At 38.0% G+C, this 23,427-nt stretch overlaps 1 protein-coding gene across 3 annotated transcripts in view; it reads left to right on the top strand.

The window, feature by feature from the left end:
• Window positions 1–23,427, top strand: part of bub1bb (BUB1 mitotic checkpoint serine/threonine kinase Bb) — a 76,696-nt gene that overhangs the window by 12,575 nt on the left and 40,694 nt on the right. For all 3 annotated transcript variants that reach the window (XM_060828327.1, XM_060828329.1, XM_060828328.1), the window contains exons 4-11: window positions 1,994–2,138; window positions 3,376–3,572; window positions 4,468–4,637; window positions 5,399–5,598; window positions 7,365–7,471; window positions 11,703–11,923; window positions 13,845–13,963; window positions 16,334–16,440. In XM_060828327.1, the coding sequence (XP_060684310.1) occupies window positions 1,994–2,138; window positions 3,376–3,572; window positions 4,468–4,637; window positions 5,399–5,598; window positions 7,365–7,471; window positions 11,703–11,923; window positions 13,845–13,963; window positions 16,334–16,440 (1,266 nt within the window). The remainder of the gene's footprint in view (window positions 1–1,993; window positions 2,139–3,375; window positions 3,573–4,467; window positions 4,638–5,398; window positions 5,599–7,364; window positions 7,472–11,702; window positions 11,924–13,844; window positions 13,964–16,333; window positions 16,441–23,427) is intronic.

Below are 23,427 nucleotides of genomic sequence, written 5' to 3'. Positions count from 1 at the left end.
TATTTTTGAACATAAATACAAGCCAAGATTATTTGTGACTTGAACCTCATTGAGGCAATATGAAAATTGTCGTGAATTTATTAAAGGAAAATAGTGTTAATGAACTTCAGTTCTTTTGCACTATGGCAGATTATTTGTGGATTCGTGGATTTCAAAAGATATTTGACTAACTATCGCAGTAGTTCGCAAAATAAGTCCCATGGACATGTGGTTACGAATTTGGGTAAGGAGCACAAATCTGTCACAAAAATATTCTTTTGGTGATGGAAGGAGAAAATCAAATGGCGTTACCCAGAGGCTCATCGTAGGATTAATGTATTTTTGTGTTATTGCGTAATTTCAAAATTTACTGATTTGACTTTTAAGTCCCATACAACCGAGGACAACCTGTGAAATGTGCAGCCATGTAGCAGATGATGTTTAACAGAGAAATGTCAAATGATGAGAAGAAAAAGAAAATATAGTATGCTTAAACCAAAAATATTTAAAAGGGGTTGACGAGCAGAGCTCTGAATTTGTATTGGAACATATGGACACAAAGTCATTCAACCTGCTTTGCCATTTGATTGATCATAGGTAATTATTTACATCATTGCCGCATTACTGCTCTTTTTTTCCATGTCCATTTGTGTAATTATATCTTGAAATCTCTAACGTACTCAATGACACGGTCTCCACAGACCTCCAAGGATTCACCACTTTGTGAAGAAATTACTCCTCATTTCAGACCAAGAACACTTGTGTCCCTCACTTTCAAGTTGATCAGCCAGGGGATATTTGTACATACATCTCCGAAGATGGCAGGGATTGTGAAAGCTTTTACTTTAACAAAGATGGAATACAAAATCAAGGAAGTTGTGCAAAATTTTACTAAAAACTGTTTCGGACTTATCAGACCATTGTTCAGTTTGGTTTTTTCCATTTTGCTTCATCAAGGACTTCTAGAACTTCTTAAAAAGTCTAGATGTTTGCCAGAACTGTTCTGGGGATGAGGAACCTCTGCTGGAGTACTGTCCAGTTCTGATCATCCGGTTATAGGATAGATATTAAGTTGGAGAGAGTTCAGAAGGGATTTACCAAGATGTTGACAGGAATGGAGGCTTTGAGCTATGGGCATAGGCTAGAACTTTTTTTTTTAACCTGGAGCATAGGAGGTTGAGAGGTGACCTTCTAAAGGTTTATAAGATTGAGGGTTATAGATAAGGTGAGTGGCAGACTTCTTTTCCCCAGGGTGGGGGAATTCGAGACTAGGGGCATGTTTTTAAGGTGAGAGGAGAAAAATATTTGAAATAACATGAGGGGTAACTTTTAAATGTGGTTTGTGTGTAGAATAAACATCCAGAGGAAGTGGTGCATGCAGGTACGGTTACAATATTTAAAAGACACTTTGATAAGCACATGAGTAAAAAATGTTTGGAGGGATATGGATCAAACATAGGGAGGTGGTTTGACTTAGTTTGGGACTGTGGACTGGTTGGGCCAAAGGTCTGTTTCCTGCTGTATGAATCTGATTATTAAAAGAATATAGAGAGGCTGTAGTATAGTGAGTAGTGAAGGTCATCAAAATCATGTAGGCTTTAAATGTGGTTTTCAGTGGCAGAAGGATCAGTAATCAGAGGATACAAAGTTCACGTTATTGTTAAGAGTCAGAACTGACACAAACTGTTTTCTTCCTTTGAATCTGGAAATATGCTGAATTTTGTTTTGGATTTTGCTTCAAAAGAGATTTTCAAATTCTTGAAGGAGAAATAAACATGGGTCTCTGACAAAGATAAATAACCTTTAACTTGAGCAAAGTTTGTGCAGGCCAATTAGGCTAAATGGAGGTATAGGACCACTTGTGAACTGCCCTGTTCTGATTCTAAGAGCATTGTGCGAATTTTTGCATAGCACTGTGCAACTTTGTGATCCACAAACAAGTGCATCTAGCTGAATTGGCTGTTCAAGTAGTGATAGTTTCGAAACTATCTATTGCTTTGTTTGTTTTCAACAGATATATCAAATGGACGGAACAAACGTTTCCACATGGTGGAACAGATAGTAATCATTTAGCTCTTTTGGAAAGGGCTTTGAAACTCTTCCTGAAGGATGATAGATATTTCGGTGATCTACGGTACCTCGGTCATTGGTTAAAGTTTGTGAGTGTGCTTTTTGTTCAATGAATCTTGGGTGATCATTGCAGTCCTGTTCTTTCAATATTTATTGCCTGTTTGTAATATATTAATATTAATATTTAATAATTTAACTGACTTTATTCAACTTTGAGGTGTTTTTGGATAACAACTTAAATTTCTCCCAATGCTTCACCTCATAATTTTGTGCTATGTTATGACCAAACACTGCTTGTCTAAATGACTTCAGATTATGCAATAAATATCACCTGAGACACTGATGCTAAAAATCAATCAGGCTCCTGTTGCTCACTATCAATGTAAAGTGAGAACCCTAGCTTTGATCAACCATCTCACTTCTGTCTCTTAACCACTGACTGCTTGCTCACCTTTATCCTTCGGCCACTGTGATAATTTCTCTAATGTAGGTTACATCCTCCATGAAGTATCCTAAATAAAACACTTCAATTATAAACATTAAAATAACTGGGAAGGTAATCCAATACCAAGGCTACAATGCTGAAATAGGAAGAATATTTATAAGCATTGTTTACAAAATTGCTAACCTCGCCTCACTGTACTACTACAGTAATCACAAGTTGGAATGACAAGTATCAAAATCCTTACACATTTTCTGTCTATAAAAATGAGCTTCCAGTTGTTTGCCACTTCAACACACTGCTATGTTCCTATGCCAGCATTTCTGTCACAGGCCTCCTGTGGTGTTCCAGCACAAGCTCAAAAAACAGTATCTCACATTCTGCCTGGGGACCTGGCAGCCTCTAAGTCTCTTCATTGAGATCAGTAACTTTAGAAGCTAATTCATTTCTGGTCCCGTCATGGCATGGTTTGCTTTTAGCGCAGCCAACACATTCTTACCACCCTCATTATCGCATTACATTGGTTGCTTTCAGCAATTTACTCCTTCCTCTCAGCTCTCGTTATCACTTTACTTTGTCTTCTGTCCTACTTTTCATAATCCCCTCAACTGCCTATCTCTTTCATATCTCTCACCTATCTGCTCATGTCTCTCTTCCACCAACCTATCCCAATTCCCACAACCCCACCATCTCATCTTCAGTATAAATACCTACTGGCTATTGGTTCTGATGAAAAGTCATTGGACTGAATGTTCACTCTGCTTTCTCAAAACCCCTACCCTACCTATTCAAACAGTTAGTTTATCTGTTAATTCACTGTACAGGAGTTGAACTTACAACTTGAAATTGCTATTTCCTATTCTCTCAACATTAATCGCTTCCAGGTTGACTACTGTACCGATCCACTAGAAATGTTCGACTTCTTAAACAGCAAAGGAATTGGTGTATCACACGCTGCTCTCTACGTTGCCTGGGCTGAACGGTTTGAGCTTCTAGGGAACAACAAAAAGGCAGAAGCTATTTTACAGGAAGGGATTAGGCTCAATGCTGAACCAGTGGAAAAACTACAGCACAATCTGAGGTAACTAGTATCTGCTACATCTAAGAAGGGTTTACTTTATTTTTGCTACCAATTGGGCAGAATTGCTGGCTAAAAGATAGAGTGCATAAAATTGCCTGTTTAAAGGTTAGGAATTGACTGTGGTATCTGGATTGAGATCTGTACGACTGTTTACCACTACAACCACAGGAAGTGGGCTTGCTGCTCAAGCAGTTGTTTCCCATGATATTTTTTAGAAATGTTTTGATTACACACCTCACCAGTAATCTCTCCCGCAGTTCTATCACCATATTTTAAATTTAAAAATCTGCCTGTTTCCATTGCCTTCAACTTGGATTTTTAATCTGCTTTGGATGCTGGTCGATCACTACGCCACTCCCACTTGCTGCCCCCTTACTGACCCCTCTCAATCATCCTGCTGTCAACATTTGAGACTCCACTGATTCAGCCATTGTCCCCCTCACTGTCCGATTGCTCGAGCAGTGCAGTGAAGGGGATCAGCAACAATGACTTCCTGTTCCAGTGTGGTGGCAAGAGATGCTCAACAGATGAGAGCATTTTGGTCAAGAGAAACTACTTAAAGTTTCATTAGAAATGGAAAAAAGTATTTAGGGATATGATTGCTTTTAAGCAAATTGGAGAGGTGATGAAAATAATCAAAGTAATTCTGTGATCAGTTGAAAGGCAGGAGAGATTTAATGATTGGGTCACTGGCATGAATTGATATGACCATGGTTAATCAGTCACTTTTAATTATGTATCTTTTCTTCCACGTTAAAGACTGAATTATCCATTAGCTACGTCAAGGAGTATCAGCTAGTGCATGGGTTTCTATGACTGAACAGAAGGATATTTCGTGCTATGGTGATCAAAGGCCAATGTAGTAATTGGTACCTACATTTTATTTTGTTCTCAGGCACTTCCAGTCCCGTGTATTTAAACAGGTTGTAGCCTCCATAGCTGAAGGAACAAATGAAAACTCCATTCTTGAGCCAACTCAACAAAGAACTAGTCTTGGAGATCTGAAACGGCGAGGACAAAAGAAAGCCATGGCGCCGGTCAAAAGAGTTGGCAGTGGAGTGCAGTGTAAGATTGTTTCTGTCTTTCTGCCTTATCCTCCCCCCTCCTTGTTCTCCCTACAAAGAAGAAAGAAAGGGCAGATGTCAAGGCTGAAAAAATAATCACAGGGTGCTGATGTCCCTGTAATTGGTTCATAATTTCTGAAATTTTCTACATCTTATTAATGCCCTTAGCATCCTTTCTAAAACCTGGTGCCCTGAACTGGACACTTCCGGCTGAGAATTAATTAGCAATGGTGGCCCAGTGGTTAGCACTGCTACCTCAGCACCAGGGATCTGGGTTTGACTCCAGCCTCCGGCAACTGTGTGGAGTTTGCACATTTTCCATGTGTCTGTGTGGATTTCCTCCAGGTGTTCTGGTTTCCTTCCACAGTCCAAAGATGTGCAAGTTAGGTGAATTGGCCATGCTAAATTGCCCATAGTGTTCAGCGATGCATAGGTTAGATGCATTGGTCAGGGGAATGGGTCTGGGTGCGATACTCTTCGGAGGATCGTTGTAGACTTGTTGGGCCAAATGGCCTGTTTCCACATATGATTCAATTAAGATTTATCTTAATTTACTTCCTTCAGTCTCCTTTTGACATTTCCATGCCCCCCTCCTCGAACTTCTGTTGAATTTCAAATGAGTGCTGGAGAAAACATTTTCTTATTGCATTAAAGTTGTAACTAAATTAGTGGTGAGCATGTCATGGTTATGGAGGGCAATTTCTTTTTTTTTTCTCCCTGTGGAGTTTTATTTATGGATGAATTGAAGTTTTTTGGTTATAGCACTAAACCAAGGTCTTGGCCACTATGTGGCTCCTGCTCAGGAGCAGTGTGGAACCTTTGAAGTGTTCAATGAAAATCGAATGGGCACCCAACCTGTAGAAGAGCTGAGATCAACAGAGAAGCAGTGGTCTACACTTCCTTCAACTTCTGCTAAAGAGAACGAAATTGTCCCAGGACCCTGGAATACATCTGGAATGCGGGTCAGTGGAGTGGGATGTTTTTAAACTGATAGTGGATTTTACTATTGTAGGATAGGTTGTGGGGAGGAGGCCTAAAATTGTGACCTCTGAGGGGTGCTGTAGTATTTTCCCTATCCTTTACTGGGAGTTTACCAGAATGGATGTGTTTATGGTGACCTGTCTATGCTATGACCTACTGCTTCAGCTGCTATTTGGTTAATGGCAGCATACCCATTGTATGGTATTCGCAGCCATGTTTATGTTTGGTGGTGGGTCACTCCTTTTATTTCCCCCAACTTCATTGGCCACCTATTATCATCTTCCAAGGGCCGTCATCTTCTGGGAATTGGGTATGACCCCAGTGAAGGCCACTGATCGTCTTTTGCTTCTGGGACTAGACTTGCTGGCCGCTTCATTAATCATGTGGCTGCAGGCAAATTCCAGCTGTCAAATCAGCTGAGATCTGGCGTATTCTGACACCCTAATTAGAAGCTTGAGTTGTGGTCCCACTTCAGGACCTTTTGGGTGCAAAGTGGCAGTTAACCCTGCAAAATTATAATATCTTTGCATATAGTGCAAACCAAAACTTTATTTGCCTGTTCAGATCAATGTTTACACTGACCAAGCAGATCCAGACTCTCTTTAAGTTGAAGAATCTCATGGAGTTCACCTAAGGTTTCACCATTCAATTCTCTCAACCAACCCCATCAAAACTTCATTTATGAGCCTTCCTGTATTGTTCAGTGGTTTCTGTATTTCTCTGCATAACAACATGCTGTACTTACTACAATTTGTCTTGATAAAGTACTATATATACGTGGTGATGAAAAAGCAGGACTCATTTGCAGCTAACTTAATTGATGAAATGGGAGGCAAACTTGACTCCTCAGTATGGTATGGCACATATGATCTATATCAAGTTTAGGTTTAAATGTCAAAACAAATGGGTTGTTGCAATATCGCCAGAAGCAAAATCAAAAGTAAACCACCTTGTGCCGATTAGTGAACTTACTTTGCTAATAAAGAAGTTGTAATTAATTGTTAACATTTTATTTTAACCCACTAAGTGTCTGAAAGTGAGTTTATTGTACAAAGTTACTTTGAGCTTTGTCCAACTTGTTTTTTTTTTGAGATATTTGTCAAAACTTAAGTGTTAAGGGCCTCTTTGCAAATGAAGTGAATTTTTGTCCCTCACTGTCATTCAAATGAGGGACAATTATAATTTATGTCAACAGCTAGAAAAACCCCTCCAGTCTTTCAAGTTGGCTTCCAAATGGATGTTGTAATGCCAGATGAAATTTTGAGCTTGAGCTCTGCAGCATTGACTACTGTGGAGCTTAGACTGCATGTTAATAGTCTTGAGGCTTCCTTAAATCCTCTCTCTTTTTTCTCTAAAGTTGTGAGAATGATAAAGACAGAACTAAGCAGGTTCTGAGGGATGAAATGAATGTCTTTAGTCATCATTTATCTGAAGGCTGAGATAGGAAGATAACAAATCATCCATAAACTGTCTGGGTAAAGAACACCAAAGTGTTGATATGTCTGAGGACAATCCCATTGATAAGCTTGTTTGCTTTCCCATCAGAGGTCTGGTGAACTTTTTCCACTTGGTTTTATTGCTACAATCAGAATCCTCATTTCCCTTGTAAGTTAGAAATTATCACTTTGTTGACAATGTTGTTGGTTTATAAGTTGTATAGCTGCTGCACCTAAACCAACTTATACAAATATAGTTAGGTAAATGAAAGTCCATTTAGTTTATCAAGTTGATTTATTTCATTTGTCAGGTGCCCCGGCGTTCCAGTGTCCATGCAGTTCCCTTCTCTACAGTCCTGTCAGCCAAGAAACCGGACTTCAAGCTTTATGAAGAGGAATCTTCACATGAAGAGACTATGTATGTATAAAATTAGTGACTGGCATTTGGATTATATTTCTCTTGACAAATGTAAACCATCTCCCCAAATATCCACAGGGAAAGAAGCATCACACTACTATATGGCGAGGCATGCTCTCTTGAGACAGAGCAAAACGATTAGACATTGGCTGGTTGTGGTTTGCTGATCTTGAAGCAATCCATCTTGAATTGGGAAGAGAGGGATCACCTGAAGTTCCATTACCTGGTGTTATTTTGTTTCCTCTTTCAACTTGATTTGCTCCATTTTCTTAAGGTTGGGGAAGTTCAACCAATGTTTCCTTATTTTGTAAACTAATTTACAGTTGATCTTGGCTACCAAAACAATTTTGAAGCTTTTTTTTTCCAATCCTGCTCATTGCTTTTAATCCTGTGATTCTGCTACAGTAGAAGCAGAAAGTTGAATCAGATTTTCTGTTCCAAGCAATACTAAAGGTAGATACAGTTTGACACAATTCACAACAACCAAGAGTGAGAATCCAGAAGGCTGTGTTGCATTCTCAATGCCAGGATTCGGGATACTTCCTCTGAGCTGGAGAGAGAGACATGCAATGGGAGGTGAAGGATCTAATTGTTCCAGTCTATGTAGGACTATGCAGGTGATTCTGCTTGGAGTATGATCAACTAAGAGTTAAACTTTTAAAAACAAGTTCTCAAGGATTGTACATTCTAGGTCATTACATGAACCACAAGCAAATTGGCATAGGGTATGTAAGATTACAGAATTGTACATGCATCTCAAAGTCAGTATGGGAGAAATGGGTTTTGATTCATGAAGTACTGGCATCAGCAACTGTAAGAAGCTGTACTATTCAAACTATATTCACCTGACATTTCATGGGCCCAGCATTCTTGCAAATCGTAGATATTAAACTAAATGAGTGAGGGCAGATATGTAAAATTTAAAGAAATAGACAAGACCATGAGAAAGCAATAAGGGATTAATAATAAATAATACGGCGTGACATGAAAAAAAATTAAGACTACACCAGCAGATTGAGCTAGAGATTGTTAAAAACTGTAGGAAGACAAGAGTAAGTGCTCTATCTGAATAAAGCAGCATTCAAAACACAACAGATGAATTGACACCTCAAATAGAAATAAACGAGAGCTGAGATACATGTTTGGAAGATTGCAAAAATATACTTAGTTATGTGACCTTTTAGAAGAATGGGAAGCTAGGAAAATTGTGGAGGGATAACTGTTAAAGATGACATCAGTTCAATAAAGTTGACCTTTCTTCTAAAGATCAAGATGTAGAATCCATTTGAGTAGAGGAGGAAGCAGTAAAGGGAGAACTCACTTGTGGATTATTAGGCCCCACCAGTAGGTGAGTGTTACAGGAAGAAAAAAGAACCTTGTGAGAAGGCTACATGAATAATCATAGTTGATCTTTCATTTTACATATAAATTAGACACACCAGATTGGTAAATGTAGCCTGGAAATTGAGTTCATTGTTCCTTTGGAACTGTTTCTTCTTTAAGTGTGGACAAGAGCCAACCAAAAACAGTCAGGGAATGTAATGAGATAATAGGATTAATTAATGACTGACTTATGAAGGTGCCCCTAAGTAGTGCTGATTGTAATGATTCAATCTTGCATTCATGTTGAGAAAAAGAAAAATGGGTCTGAAGTTGTTTTTTTGCTTGAGTAAGGACAATTGAAATAATGAAAACAGCTATCTAAAGAGATTGGGGAAGTTAGGCCAGGGCTTGGTCTGTAGCAGGGATAGACATTTAAGCAGATTTTTCTCAATACTCCATGCATTTCATGGAGTGAGAGACTCTAGGGAAAAGACTATAGACTGTCAATTTGAAAGAAAAAGTGTACATTTCCATTAGTGGCAGGTCAAACATTCTGTTCAATTATAAAGGCACATCTTGTTTTAAGAGAAATTAAAGTATGGGTAAAAGCTAGCTAGAAATTTTAAAATAATAATATTTTCTACAGAACTTTAAAAGGGAAAAGTAAATTGGATTTGCTCTTCAAAGGTAATAATGGATAAAGTAAATTAAGTATTTTTAGTTTAGACAAACTTATTCCTTCCAAATAGGAGCAAGTTGTAACCTTTTTAATTTTGCAATCTACAGCATTATGGAATGATTTATTCTAAAACTCTCTGACAACCTTTCAATCCATAAACAACTTCTCTAATCCTATTCAAGGAATTTTTTTTTAAAAAAGGAACATACTGCAAAACTTTTCGTCTTGCACTCATCAGGATATTGCAAGAATTCTAAATTGCAAAACATCTCAAATTTTACCGTGGGAGAAACGGATGTTGATAGTTAACAAGTCAACTCTGCAATGACACTTTCATGAAGAAAGAAATTGTGTTCCCCAGTAGTTTAAAGACGCAAGGCTTGGTTATGTCCTGTTTTCATTTGCAGAGAATAGGACTATGTTAACGTATATTGCTTCAAGCAAATGTAAATGAGCCTCATTATGAGCTCAATCTTTTCTTTATTTTCTTCTATAAAGACTCCCAGGATTGTTATGCAAATGCTGCTAATCATGGAATATATCTAATGACAAACGTTTTTTGTTTTGGTTTTTGCTATTGCAGACTGGTTGAGTATGCTTTGCACTCTGCCTATCACATACAATGGAAGGAGCATGGTGTTTGATTCAATTAGCTAATTGCTGGGGCACACCATCTCTACTTGACAGCACTGTCATTTGTCCAAAGGATGTGTGACCTCCCTTACAACTTACGAACCTTGTGTATAAATTTCTAAAGCCCTTTTCTCTTTTTAATTTTTTGAGTACAAATTTTGGTTTTTCTTTGCTGAGTGTAAGATGATAAGCTTTCACAACATATTACTTTTTTTAACAATTTGATTACAAGCGCTCCTTTTGGTTTTACCTGGCTGTGTAGTGTTATGGACCAGCCAGATCTCCCTGCAATATGTTGCAAGAAAGTAGTTTGGACCCTAACTTTGCTAGTTGTTTTAAGCAGGTGTAAAGCGGATTCCAGGAAAGAACCAGCCGTTCAAAGCATTTAATTTTAAACAAAATAGAATTTCTTTACAAGATTACTGAATGAAATGCAAACAACAGAATACTGAATAACTTATCTGAAAAGCCCAACAGATCATCCCAACTTAATGATGCTGTTCCAAATATTTGCGACAATCCCCATAAACACCACTTGACACCAAAAGGTAAAATCAAACAAGATCTTACAAGATAGACATCAGAGAATACCAGCCTGGACTTCACACTTTTTTAGATTACTTAGTGTGGAAACAGGTCCTTCGGCTCAACAAGTCCACACCGACCCGCCGAAGCGCAACCCACCCTATACCCCTTACCTGAACACTACGGGCAATTTAGCATGGCCAATTCACCTTACCCGCACATCTTTGGACTGTGGAGGAAACCGGAGCACCTGGAGGAAACCCACGCAGACACGGGGAGAACGTGCAAACTCCACGCAGTCAGTCGCCTGAGTCAGGAATTGAACCCGGATCTCGGGCGCTGTGAGGCAGCAGTGCTAACCACTGTGCCACCGTGCCGCCCACTGAATGTATGTCCCAGAGTAGTTCTGTTTAAGAAAAACAGAAAAGCTGAGCTGGGAGAACTGACCACACCCTTGTACAAGTGTTTTTTAACTTTAAAGCCTCTTCCTGAGGCAATGTCTGTTAGCTATTATCAAATTGGCCCTAAAACTATTCAACCTCCACACTTTTTGGAGTCTGTCATTTACAACCTCTCTGGGGGAAAAAAAAACAAGGATCGCGTAACCTTGTTAAGAGTAGCTTAGTCACAGTAGCCATTTCCATTTCAAGAAAAAAAAATCCACAGCCTAAAATGGATTCTAGTTGATTTGAATTTAATTAGATTGTGGAATTGTTGTACTACTCTGGGACATTCAGTTGAACAGCCTATAAGCAAGGGTGGGATATATTTAAGGTTTCCATTTTAAAAGTTACTTTTAAAATGTTTTGTTCAAAAATCATTTTCCTTCCATGAAGGAGTTAAAATCCAAATGTTGGTACAGTCAATCTTCTGGTTAAGAGAGTTCTTGAATCCATTCATGAGGCAGTTTGTAGACAAGTCAGAACATATTGTAAAGTAGCCATTTGTAAGTACACGAAATGTTAGTATGTCAGATCTTTAAAATTACATCTCTGTATGGGATAGTTTTGTAAGTCAGATGTTTGTAAATCAGCGACCTCCAATATAATATTTCCTTTTGATGTGTTGCAGGACACCTCGTAAAATTGAGCCCTTGTTTACCCCAGTGTTGAGTGCTCGGAAACCCAGTAAAGAATTGAATCCATTGACTAGAGTACAGGTTCAAAATTGCAATGAAAATAAGGAAGTATCTATGTATTCAAAAGACCAGATCTATGCTGGACTGCGTGAATTCTCTTTTGAAGAACTTAGAGCAGAAGAATTCAAAAAGAAATACAAAGCTCACATGAAAGGTACAGATGTTTTGACAGCCTTAATTCTCAATTTGCTGAACATATCAGAAAAAGAACTTGCACTAATCTAGTTGGTTCTATGCCATTGACAACCAGTTAATATACAAAGTATCTTAAGAGCAATAAGATTCAAGATCAGATACTATGTTGGTTGAGAGTTTCATGTCTTAGCTGAAAGTTGGCTCTGCTGACTAATGCAGTTGTGTTTCATTGGTGAATCAGTGCAGATTTTATGTTCAGTACTGAAGTGGAGCTTTAACCAGCTACCTGGTCGTTCAACTTAATCCAGGCAGAAATTCACCAAGACTTCTGGGACAGCACCTTCCAAATAAGACCACTACCATCAAGAAAGGCAAGGACATGTCTCTGTTCCAAACCACTCCTCATTCTGACTTGTAATTATATTGTTGTTCCTTCTGTGTCACTGACCCAAAATCTTGCAGCAGCTTACCAACAGCACTGAGCGGGGTGATGACAAATTGTGAAGCAGTTCATGAAGGCAGCTAATTTCCACCTCCTTGAAGGCAATTTGGGTTGGGCAATAAATGTTGACTCTCTCAGCAAAGCCTATATCTCATGAAGGAATAAAGAAATTGTGCAATAAAATAAAAAACATAGTATTTGTTCATTGTTAAGCATTTTGATCTAAATGGAAATTAACTTGCTGCAAAGTTATAACTATATAAATACTCTGCAATCACTAATTTTGTTGGAAAGAGATATTGTGTCTTCTTATTATGCTACTGATTTAGAATCAACACTTGACCATATACCTATTGGAATGATTGTTCCCTGTTCTATGATCAAGTTATAAAGTTTTTAAAATTATATGAATCATTTTTTTCTCAATCTGTTCTTTTAATGCCTGATGACTTTTGCCTGTTATTTTCTATATAGCTAACTCCTAATAATTCACCTTTTATTCCTACAAAGCCAATATGCAAGGAAATAGGTTGTGTTGGTGAAGAGGAGTGAGATGTGTGTTTGCTCATAGTTGTCAATATTTGGGTTTCTGTAGAATGTTAAACCACTTATTCATGGATTTCATTCTTGACAGCTGGTGTTGTCCGGCCATTTTAAATTTTCAGTTCTATCACTATTAACAAAGGAGAATATGATCATCAAGATTGATTAGTATCAAAGTGTAGCATTCTTCAGTGTCATTTATTTCATACACTTTAGAGAGACATAGTCATACAACATGGAAACAAACTACACGAATCTTGTTTTCCTACACGTGGTCCATAACCTATCATACCCACATTTAAGTGCAGTCAGATGCTGCTTAATTATTGCAATAGTAACCACTAACCTTTTTTTTTTGGAAATACATTTTTAAAAGTATGTAACTGAATTACTTGTGACTGCTATCTCTGTTTTGACAGTCTGACTGGGATCCTGTTTGTTAATTTTAAAATTGGTGGTCCTTCAGGTAACTTTGGATATTGTAGTCTCGTCAGTATAATGTGAAAAGCCTGATTTATATGGAGTCCGAACAACTTTAACCTTGCAATAACATGAAGAATTGGATACCACCAAAATTAGTGCCTACTAATTTGCTTACAACTTGAAAAATAACACTTGCTGCCTTTCCATCTGTTTGTGGACCTCAGTCCCTCTGGCTTAAACTTCAGTACTGTAACTGCATAAGACAACTTAATTGTGATTTTGTTCTAAGGCTTTGGAAGGAATTGAATGTGGCAGGTTCTGTCCCCACTTCTGTTGCATCAAGCCCAAATAATCAATCAATCGCATAACTCCGTACAACCTAATTTTGCAGTTTTTCAGATGAAAGGAATATGTTCTGACCTGGTCACTTTCCTTTTTGATGGTGTACTGAAATGCTTCTGAGAGTCAGACTTGGTTGCAGCCCTATAGTTGGCAGTAGAATAGTTGTGACTATGTTGTATGTTTTATACAGAACAAGAAGAGAAATTGTTGAAGTTAAAGCAAGAAAAGGAGGAGGTGGAGCAATTAATCCACATGGCAGAATTGAGAATGAAGGAGCAGCGGGAGCATAGCCAACCAGAAACCCTACAGGTCTGTTGACTGTAGAGATAGACATTTCCTGATTTTTAAGTTTTACTAATACATCCAGCTAATAACTAATTTGAATATCATTGAACATTAACTGGTGAATTAAAAGTTGAACTAACTAATCCAGTATGCTATTAATGGCAGAAAACATTGCATACTTGGCTTATAATGGATATACTCCTCAAGTACTATTAACAATCCAGTTTCAGCACTTTGATTGCAAGTAATTCTTTGTCAGTGACTGAAGGTTAATGTGGTAGCCATTTTGTACCAGGAACCACTGTCAAGTAGATAATGAGTTGGGTAAATGCTGATCAAGAAAAATGAGATTTAATTTGTGACCTTGTTTTTTTTTCAAAAAATTAATGTCATAGAACCAAATGCTTTGAGGTATGATAGACTTGTAACATTATATTCCCGCATTGTATTGTCAGGCGAGTGGCACAACCTGTGGAAAACCTAAATGAATAATACAAGACAAAACCACAACATTTCATTATGCTTCCCAGAATGCTTTTTGACATGGCATTTCCCATTATTTGTGTGAACAGTGAATGTCAGTATGATTGTTTACATCACTCAAGGCCCTACAAATCCCTAGATCACCCTACAAATTTTATTTTAAATTCATTTAAACCCTGTGCTCGCTTATGAGCAACAATTGTTAAGTTTTTGTTTGGTATCAAAAACAGAGGAAAATAAATATAGACTGCTTTATTTGCAATGGGATCCTGTTGCTCAGCTATGGGTCAGATTGGACACTACTTCTTCCGGATGTGTAACAGGCTTGCAATGGTCAAATTTCCTAGATGTATGTCTTCCTGAAGAGTTTAAACTATGTGCTTTCAAAAGAGGTAGGTTGTGGGTGTAAAAGTCTGTATATCTGTTTTTTTTAAACTGATAATGGAGAAACAATTTGGCATTTTGATAAACTAAAATAATTGGATCCACCCAAATGTGTCTGGTACTGTTTGTGAACCATACTATGGTGATGAATGTAGCAACGTTGGGAAGTCTGACTTATGATGCAGAGGTACTTATTCTTTAGTAAGAAAAGTTTCTCTTTACAACTGATATGTATCAATCTTTTTTTTTTGAAAGACAATGTGCACCAATTTGGACTATTGAAACATTTGATATAGCCTTGTGAATGCTTGCAAGATTGTGTCTCGTTGAACTCTCCACTCAACAATTGGCACTGCTGTCTGTGAAAAAGGAAGACTGTCTGGTCAGGGAAATTTATTAAGGGCTGCAGGGAAAAAACATGCAGCTCACATATACAAGTGACAATGATTTGCATAATGTATACCCTTGCTACACAACTGAAATAAGATGCAACTTTTAACTTGGCCAGATGTTCTTTAACTGGAAATTGCACTACATTGTCTAACTTTCCAATTTATTTGTGTAGAATTGTGTAAATTTAAGGTTTAACTCTGACTTCTTGCATGTCAGACAATATAAGCAATCTCTCAACCAATGGATCAGATCTAGGCTCTGCAGTCCTGTCAAATCCAGTTGTAAATTGTAGTGGACAACCAAACAATTCAACAGAGGAGGAGGTGCCATAAATATCCCCATCCTCCAATGGTGGAAGAGCCCAACACATTGCAAAAGAGAAGGCTGAACCATTTGCAGCACTCCTTAGCCAGGAGTGCCAAGTAGGTGGAAGGTGGCATCAACAGTGCCATCAAGTCTCATATGCTCAGCAATAGCCTGTTCATTGAATCCCAGTTTGGGTTCTGCCAGGCCATTTAGCTACTGACCTCATTATAGCCTTGATTCAAATATGGCCAAAACAGCTGGATTCCAGAGGTGAGTTAAGAGGGACAAACCTTAACATCAATGCCTCACTTAAGTGTGGCAAGAAGGAGCCCTAGCAAAATTGGAATCAGTGGGTATCGGGGGCAATTTCTCAGCTGGATGGAGTTATACTTGGCACATAAGTTGATTACGATTGGAGGTCAGTCATCCAGCTTAATATGTACGTTCACTTTGTTTGTAAAAGTACAAGTCCTACCTTTTATCGTAGACTCCTGGTAGTATATAGCCAAAACGCTGCTGTTGTGCTGGAAATTTTGAAAAGAGCAAAAAAATGCTGGCGAAACTCAACAGGTCTGGCAGGATCTGTAGAGAGAAAAAGATGCTGTTTTGAGTCTTGTAGGCTTCAGAATTCAAGTTTCCAGATTTTTCAGAACTACTTTATGAAAGAGTCATACCAGAATCAATATTAGCTCTTTCTCCCAGGTGCTGCTAGACCTGAATGTCTCCAGCATTGTATTTGCTTCTGGTATCAAATCTAGGTTGGCTACATAAGTGGTCTTAGTCCACAATAAAAATTGTTTGAAATATCCTGTTTATTCTTGCTTTCAGAATGAAGCAATTCATGACCCTCTGTCATGCTCAGTGATCACCACTAGGGAATTTGGCACAGACATCAATCTATCAGAAAGGAATGGTGAAGATTCTGATAGAAATGGGTAAATACTTTGCATTTTACGTTCCTTGTCATTTTTCTTACTGCAATTAATTTGTGAAGCAAGAATGGAATACCATTCCATTGCTGGAATTGTTTCTTCAATAGCTTCAGTAAAGTCTTGTCAAGATGATGGATGAGCTACCAATCCCGCACATTTAAACTGTCAATAAGATCATGCCAGCTTGAGCTTACTGCTTGTTGTTGTTTTCTTGCAATAGACCTTCTGTTTTTTGGTTTAGGTTTCCAAGAGTTATTATGAATCTCATCCTTACTTAGCTGATCCATTTCCTATTGCTTGACATTAGAAATAATTTGTAAAATTGTCACTGAATTACTTCTCACCTCACCTAGTTATCAACCAGCTTTGCAGTTGGTTCACCTGGAAAGTTTATGTATGATTTAACTAGAGTTCTATTCTTTACTCTAGCTCCACTAATATCTCATAATGCATAGATCCTGCTACTCAGTTTGAAGACTAGTAAATCTCTTGCGGTGTGGATGGAAACCATGTGCCTTTTCCCATCTTTTCCAAGTGTTCAGTCTGAGTAGTTTAAGACAGATTAATAGTTTTCTAGATACTAAAGGCATTAAGGAATATAGAAATAGCATGGGTAAATGGTTTTTGAAGTCCATGATTAACCATGGAATGACAGAGCTGATGGCTGCGACTCCTATTAGCGATTTTTAAGATTTTGTAGCTCAGGTTGATAAGTCAGTTCACTCAGCTTGAAGGTTTGTTTTCAGATGTTTTGTCACCATACAAAGTAACGTCAGTGAGAGTCTCTGGTGAAGCGCTAGTGGTATGTTCTGCCTCTCTATTTATTAGTCTTGGTTTCTTAAGGTGGACAATGTCATTGCTGGTTCTTTTTCACAAGGGAAGGTAGATAGGATCTAAGTCGATGTGATTATTAATTGAGTTCTGGTTAGAATGCCATACTTCTAAGAATTCTTGTACATGTCTTTGTTTCACTTATCCTAGGATGTATGTGTTGTCCCAGTAAGTGTCGTCCTTTGTCTGTACGTTTGGAAACTAGCGATAGCGGGTCATGTCTTTTGGTGGCCAAGGCGCGACATACCACCAGCGCTTCACCAGAGACTCTCTGATGATACCTAGTATGGTGACGAAACATCTGGAAATAAACCTTCAAGCTCAGTGAGCTAACTTACAGACTCCTATGTTCTGTCCCTTTATTTTCTGATGATATGTACATTCATTCCCCCTTGCTGCGAATTTGTCTGTGGAATTTTTTTCTCCAATTTCCTTTTACGTTTGTTAGTCTGGTTCTAGGTATGGAGGGATTTTCTTGTGCAAAGAGGTTAGTTTGTATCCATTAGAGTTTTAGAATAATGAGAGGGGACCTTTATTGAAACTTACATGATTCCTCAGGGCTCTTACAGTGTAGATGTGGAAAGGTTGTTTCTGGCTGTGGGAGGATCTAGGACCAGAGAATGCCATTTAAGATTGAGATGAGGAGAAATTGTTTCTTGAAGGATAATGAATATGTAGGCATTCCTTAATGTAGAAGACTGTGGAGACTAGGTGATTATGTATGTTCAAAGATGGGAGAGTAACTTTTGATCAGTGATGGAATCCAGGATTATAAAGATAAGGTGGGAAAGTGACTAACAATGGATGAATAAATATAATGTTCTAGTCAAGATTTAAATATATATACTATATTAGATGTAAACAACTGGATTTAAATGAATATTGAGCAGGTTAAAGAGTGTAGGGCATTCTTGGGAGAGAGATTAGGAAGACAGAGAATGAGAACCTTATTTGCCAAGGCTAAGATTAATCCCAATTAAATTCTACAAGTACATTTTAAGAGCAAGACGGCAACACTAGAGAGTAGGGCCCTTTTAAAGATCAAAGAGATCTTGTTGAACCTCAAGAGATGGGACAGATATTAAATTAATAATTTACATCAGTTTTTATTGTGGAGAAAGAAATAGAGGCTAGAGAACTCAAATAAATATTGATGTTTTGAGAATAGTTCCTATTACAGATGGGGAAGTGCTGGAAGTCTACAAAAATATAAACGTGGATAAATCTCTGGGACCTTTTATCTAATGTATCCCATGACTTTGTGCGAAGATAGGGAAGAAGTTGCAGGGTCCCATGCAGAAATACTTTATCACTTATAAATATACGTGAGGTGTCAAATGACTGGAGAGTGGCTAATGTGACTTTCAGAAGGGATGTAAGAAGCCTGGGAACTATAGACCTCTGACGCCAGTGGTGAATAAATTGTGGGAAATGATTCTGAAAGGCAGGTTTATATGCATTTGGAGAGGCAAAGAATGAATAGGGATAGTCAATCTAGTTTTGTATGAGCAAAATCATGTCTCTCAAATATGGAGTTTTTGAAATAAGCAAGAAGATTAATGAGTGGTAGACATTGTTCGCTTGGACTTTAATAAGCCTTTGACAAGGTTCCATATCTCAGACAAATTAGTAAAGTTAGATCACCTGAGATTTAGGATAAGCTTGCCAGTTGGATACAAAATTGGCTTAACTGTGTGAGACAGTGTGGTGGTGGAAGGTTATTTTTCAGACTGGAAACCTGTGACCAGCAGTGTTCCACAAGGATTGGTGCTGGGTCTGCTCTTGTTTGTCATTTTATACAAATTATTTTATGAGCATATGGAAAGCATGTTAAGTAAGTTAGATGACATCAAGGTTGATGATCTAGTGGACAATGAAGAAGGTTATCTAAGATTACAAATAGATCATGATGAATTGGGTCAATGGGCTGAAGAGTGACAAATGGAGTTTAATTTTGGTGAAATGTAAAGTACCACATTTTAATAAAACAAAGACCAAACTTGCATAATTTAAAAGTAGGGCCTTGGGCAGTGAGACAGAGTTTCAGGTACGTAATTCTTTCAAGTTTGCATGACATAGATCGGGTGGTTGAGGTGTTTAGCATACTTGCCTTCATTGCTTAATCATTGTATTGGGATGTCATTATTGAGGTTGTACAAGATGTTGGCAAGGCCTCTGAGGTAGTGTCCAGTCCTGGTTGCCCTGTAGTAAAGATATTCAGCTGGAGAGGATTCAAGAGAGATTTACCAGGATTTTGCCAGGATTGGTGGGTTTGAATTGTAAGGAGAGATTGGATACGCTGGGACTTTTTCACTGGAGTTTAGGGGGTTGCAGGGTGACCCTAAAGGTTTATAAAATGATGAAGGGGATAGACAGGTGAATGGCAGGTGTGTTTTTTCTTGGGTGGAGTATGTTTTTAAGGTGAGAGGAGCAAGACTTTTTTTTAAAAAAAAAATCATGAGGGGCATTTTTTAACATGAACTTCCAGAGGAAGTGGTGGATGCAGATACAGTTACACTGTTTAAATGACATTTAGGTAAGTACATGAATAAGAAATGTTTGAAAGGATACAGGCTGAATGCAGACAGGTGGGACTGGTTTAGTTTGGGAATATAGCCAGCATAGACTGGTTGGATTGAAGGGTCTGTTTCCATGCTGTATGATTATGATAGGCTAATTTCTAACTAATCCATATCTTCTCACATGCATATATATAATCACTCCCCATTCTTTCTAATAGCTTCACAGCACTGAGATTTAGACGGGCCTATAACTGTTTGATTTATCTCTCTCTTTCTTTTTTTTTAAAAATTGAGATGTTATCAGACCTCCCCTGGCTCGTCATTTAGCCAGAGAGGATTTGAAAACTTCTGCCACTGCCTCTGATATCTCCTTCCATGCCTCCCTCAATAGCTGGGATAAATATCATCTGTTCCCATGGATTCATCAACTTCAGGCTGTTAAACCCATTAGTATCTCCCCTTTTTTATTAATTTCTTCACAATGGAACAGGACTGGCACAGTATTCATTGTAGACTGTGCACCATCTTCCCGGTTTTCTCTCTCTAGTTATGTCTGTGGTTCCTCATGGTCCTTCATCTTCCCTGAGTTATTCCCTTGCTCATTCTATATTTAAAAACATTTTTGCATTTCTTAAGCTTCTCTAGGCCTTTATTGCCTTTTACTTTCTGTTTGCATCATTCTGTCTAAAGTCAAACCTATTTCTTTGAAAGAGTTTGACATCAGTGAAGTCTGAATTTTCTTGTAACACATATTACATGTATTGCTCAATTATAATTGGTTACTTATTACTTCTAGCATTTGCACAGAAATGCTATATGTTTGGACTCTGCTTTTTTTCCCCCAACAGTGTTATGTTTTTAAAAAGTTGAAGATTAAATTCCAAAATGAAGTGTACATGTTCTATTCTTTGTTTAAAAACTTCCAACTGTTTCAAATCTCAGATTTGAATTTAATAACTGATTTTGAATAACTGAATTTAAATGTCTGTTCTGTTAACTATAAATGCAATTTTGCTTAAGTTTATGTTGGCGATCTTTAAAACCAAAAATTCTTTCTCCTAATTTTAGTTCCTATTGTAGCAATCCTGAAACTGCTACATGTCCAGATTTTATTTCAAATTTATGAACTATGGTTTATTCCTTGCGGTTATGAACTTCCTGTACATAAGCTGCTTTTATGTTAAGTGGAATGGAGTCCTCCATGCTCTGAATTCATAGAGACCAGTTTGTTGTTGGGAGGCTTTTTCATTAACTTTGGTTTAGCTTTGGGCCGCAGCTGGCTATGTAGACAGTAATGAAACACTGGTATCAGCATTGCTATATCAAAAAGACGCAGAGGTCTTTGGCCCATGGAGTCTGCACCAGTTGAACACAACCACAGAAAAACCATTCTAATCCCATTTTCTAGCACTCTTCCCATAGCCTTGACGTTGCAAATGCGGATCGAAACACTACTAAAATGTTGTTCCAGTTTCTGTCTCTACCAACTGTACAGGTAGTGACTTCTAGGTTCCCAACACCGTTTGGCTTTAAACAAAGGTTCCTTGCACTTCCTGTAAACCACCTGCTCCTTACCTTTAAATCTATGGCTTCTGGTCATTTCATGTGGTATGAAAGTAGCAGTTGTCATTAGTGCCCAAGTCCCTTCCATTTCTCCTCTTCCAGAAACTGCTTTCTCTTGAGGATATCCTTAATTTTCATCTTGAACAAGTAGATAGATTCCATGTTCCCTATTTCCATTTTTTTGTTTTGACTGTTACATCCTGCAATGTTTAAATCCCAGTTCTGATTTTCCTGTAACCATGTTTCAGTTTTCCTCCTGTGCTTGGATTCCCCCATGCAAGATTTCCTGTAGTTCATGTTTTGTTAAGGACACCAAATTGCTGTTAAGATGTTTCAATTCAATTGATTTCCTCATTTATGTTTCAACGCCTTTTTGGGCTCCTGTACTGTAACATTTACATATTCCCATGTCATCAGTGTCTTCCTTTACCTTATTATTTGCTATATTCTCCAACCCTGCTTTGTTTATGTTTATGCTGCATGTGTTTCTTATAAATCTGTTCCTGACTATGTTTCTTGTTTTTAAAGTTGAAAATGTGTTACTGGTTAAAGCACAGCAGGTTTGGCAGCATCTCAGGAATAGGGAATTCGACGTTTCGAGCATAAGCCCTTCATCATCCATTCCTGTTGAAGGGCTTATGCTCGAAACGTCGAATTCCCTATTCCTGAGATGCTGCCTAACCTGCTGTGCTTTAACCAGCATCACATTTTCAGCTGTGATCTCCAGCATCTGCAGACCTCATTTTTTACTCTTGTTTTAAAGTAACTATTACAGCTGGATTTACCCTCTAACATTGCAAATTTCTTTCCAATTGCCATGTTATATCCGTTACCTTGATAATGCATGGGCAGCTCACCCTTGAGTCTGCTTGTTCTTGTCTGGGGAAGATACTATTATGTTGTAGGTGTGTTGTAGAGGTGCAGGTGTTGGACAGGGGTGTACAAAGTTAAATATCTCTCAATGCCAAGTTATAGTCTAACAGGTTTATTTGGAAGCACTACCTTTTGGAGCGCTACTCCTTTATCAGGTATTGAAGGAGCAGTGCTCTGAAAGCTATTGCTTCCAGACAAGCCAGTTAGATTATAACCTGGTGTTGTGTAATCTTATAGATGAGTGTACACTTACCACATAGCTCAAAAAACTGTCTGGGAAGGATAGCAATGGTCTGCATTGTAACTATCCTCCCTGTCGTCTTTCCTTGTTCTCAGAATAGCAAGTACAAATACCTGTTTGATAGAAAAAGAAATTTTGCAGATGCTGCAAGTGTATTTGCTTTACACAATGGCCCAATACTGACCACCTGCTCTACAGTTCTGACAACATTCCCAATTCTGCAGGTGGAGTTCTGTAAGACATTTAGTAAAGTCTCATCACATATAGTCTGAGTTGAAGGTAAATTATTGACCCAATTAGGGAGTTGGTGGAGTAGCAGCAGACAGAATAGAAATATTGGACAGATACTCCAGAATTAAATGTATGTCATCTTGCAATACAAGTTTACTAACCACTCGGATGCTGGAATAGAAAGCAGAGTTTCCAATTTGCTTGTATGGGCATCATCTGCAAATGTTCCAATTAAAGTTAAATAAATGGATTTCAAAGTCTTCAATTGCTAGGTCATGCACCTTTTGACCTAAAATGAGTTTTACAAGATAATCTAAACAATGAAGGTCCAAAGAAAAGAGCAAAATAATATGGATGGTAGAAATCTGAAATATGAGCATAACATTGTGGATGAACTCTGTCTGGCAGTAATGTTGGTGGAGAGAAATGAGAGTTAGCATTTTCAAGTCAATGGTCTTTTCAAACTGAAGAAGAACAAAAATGATTTTTTAAAACTGGGGATAGAGGGCACAAAGAACAAAGGAGAAGGCCTGTAATAGGGTGGAAGCTAGGTGTGATCAAATAATAAAAGATTTGATGCATCAACAGTGGCAGTAGATATTGCAAAGAAACAAAGCTTGTGTTTTAATTGAGGTGTGAATTAGTATGAGGGATTATACCAGTCAGTTTTTATTTCCTGAAATTGTTCCTCCTTGATCTTATTTTCACCCCATCTCTTTACCTGCTCTG

This window comes from Hemiscyllium ocellatum, chromosome 8 (genome assembly GCF_020745735.1).
Source record: "Hemiscyllium ocellatum isolate sHemOce1 chromosome 8, sHemOce1.pat.X.cur, whole genome shotgun sequence".
NCBI lineage: Eukaryota > Metazoa > Chordata > Chondrichthyes > Orectolobiformes > Hemiscylliidae > Hemiscyllium > Hemiscyllium ocellatum.
Note: the sequence above shows the minus strand (reverse complement) of the source record. Positions and strands in the feature narration are given on the sequence as shown.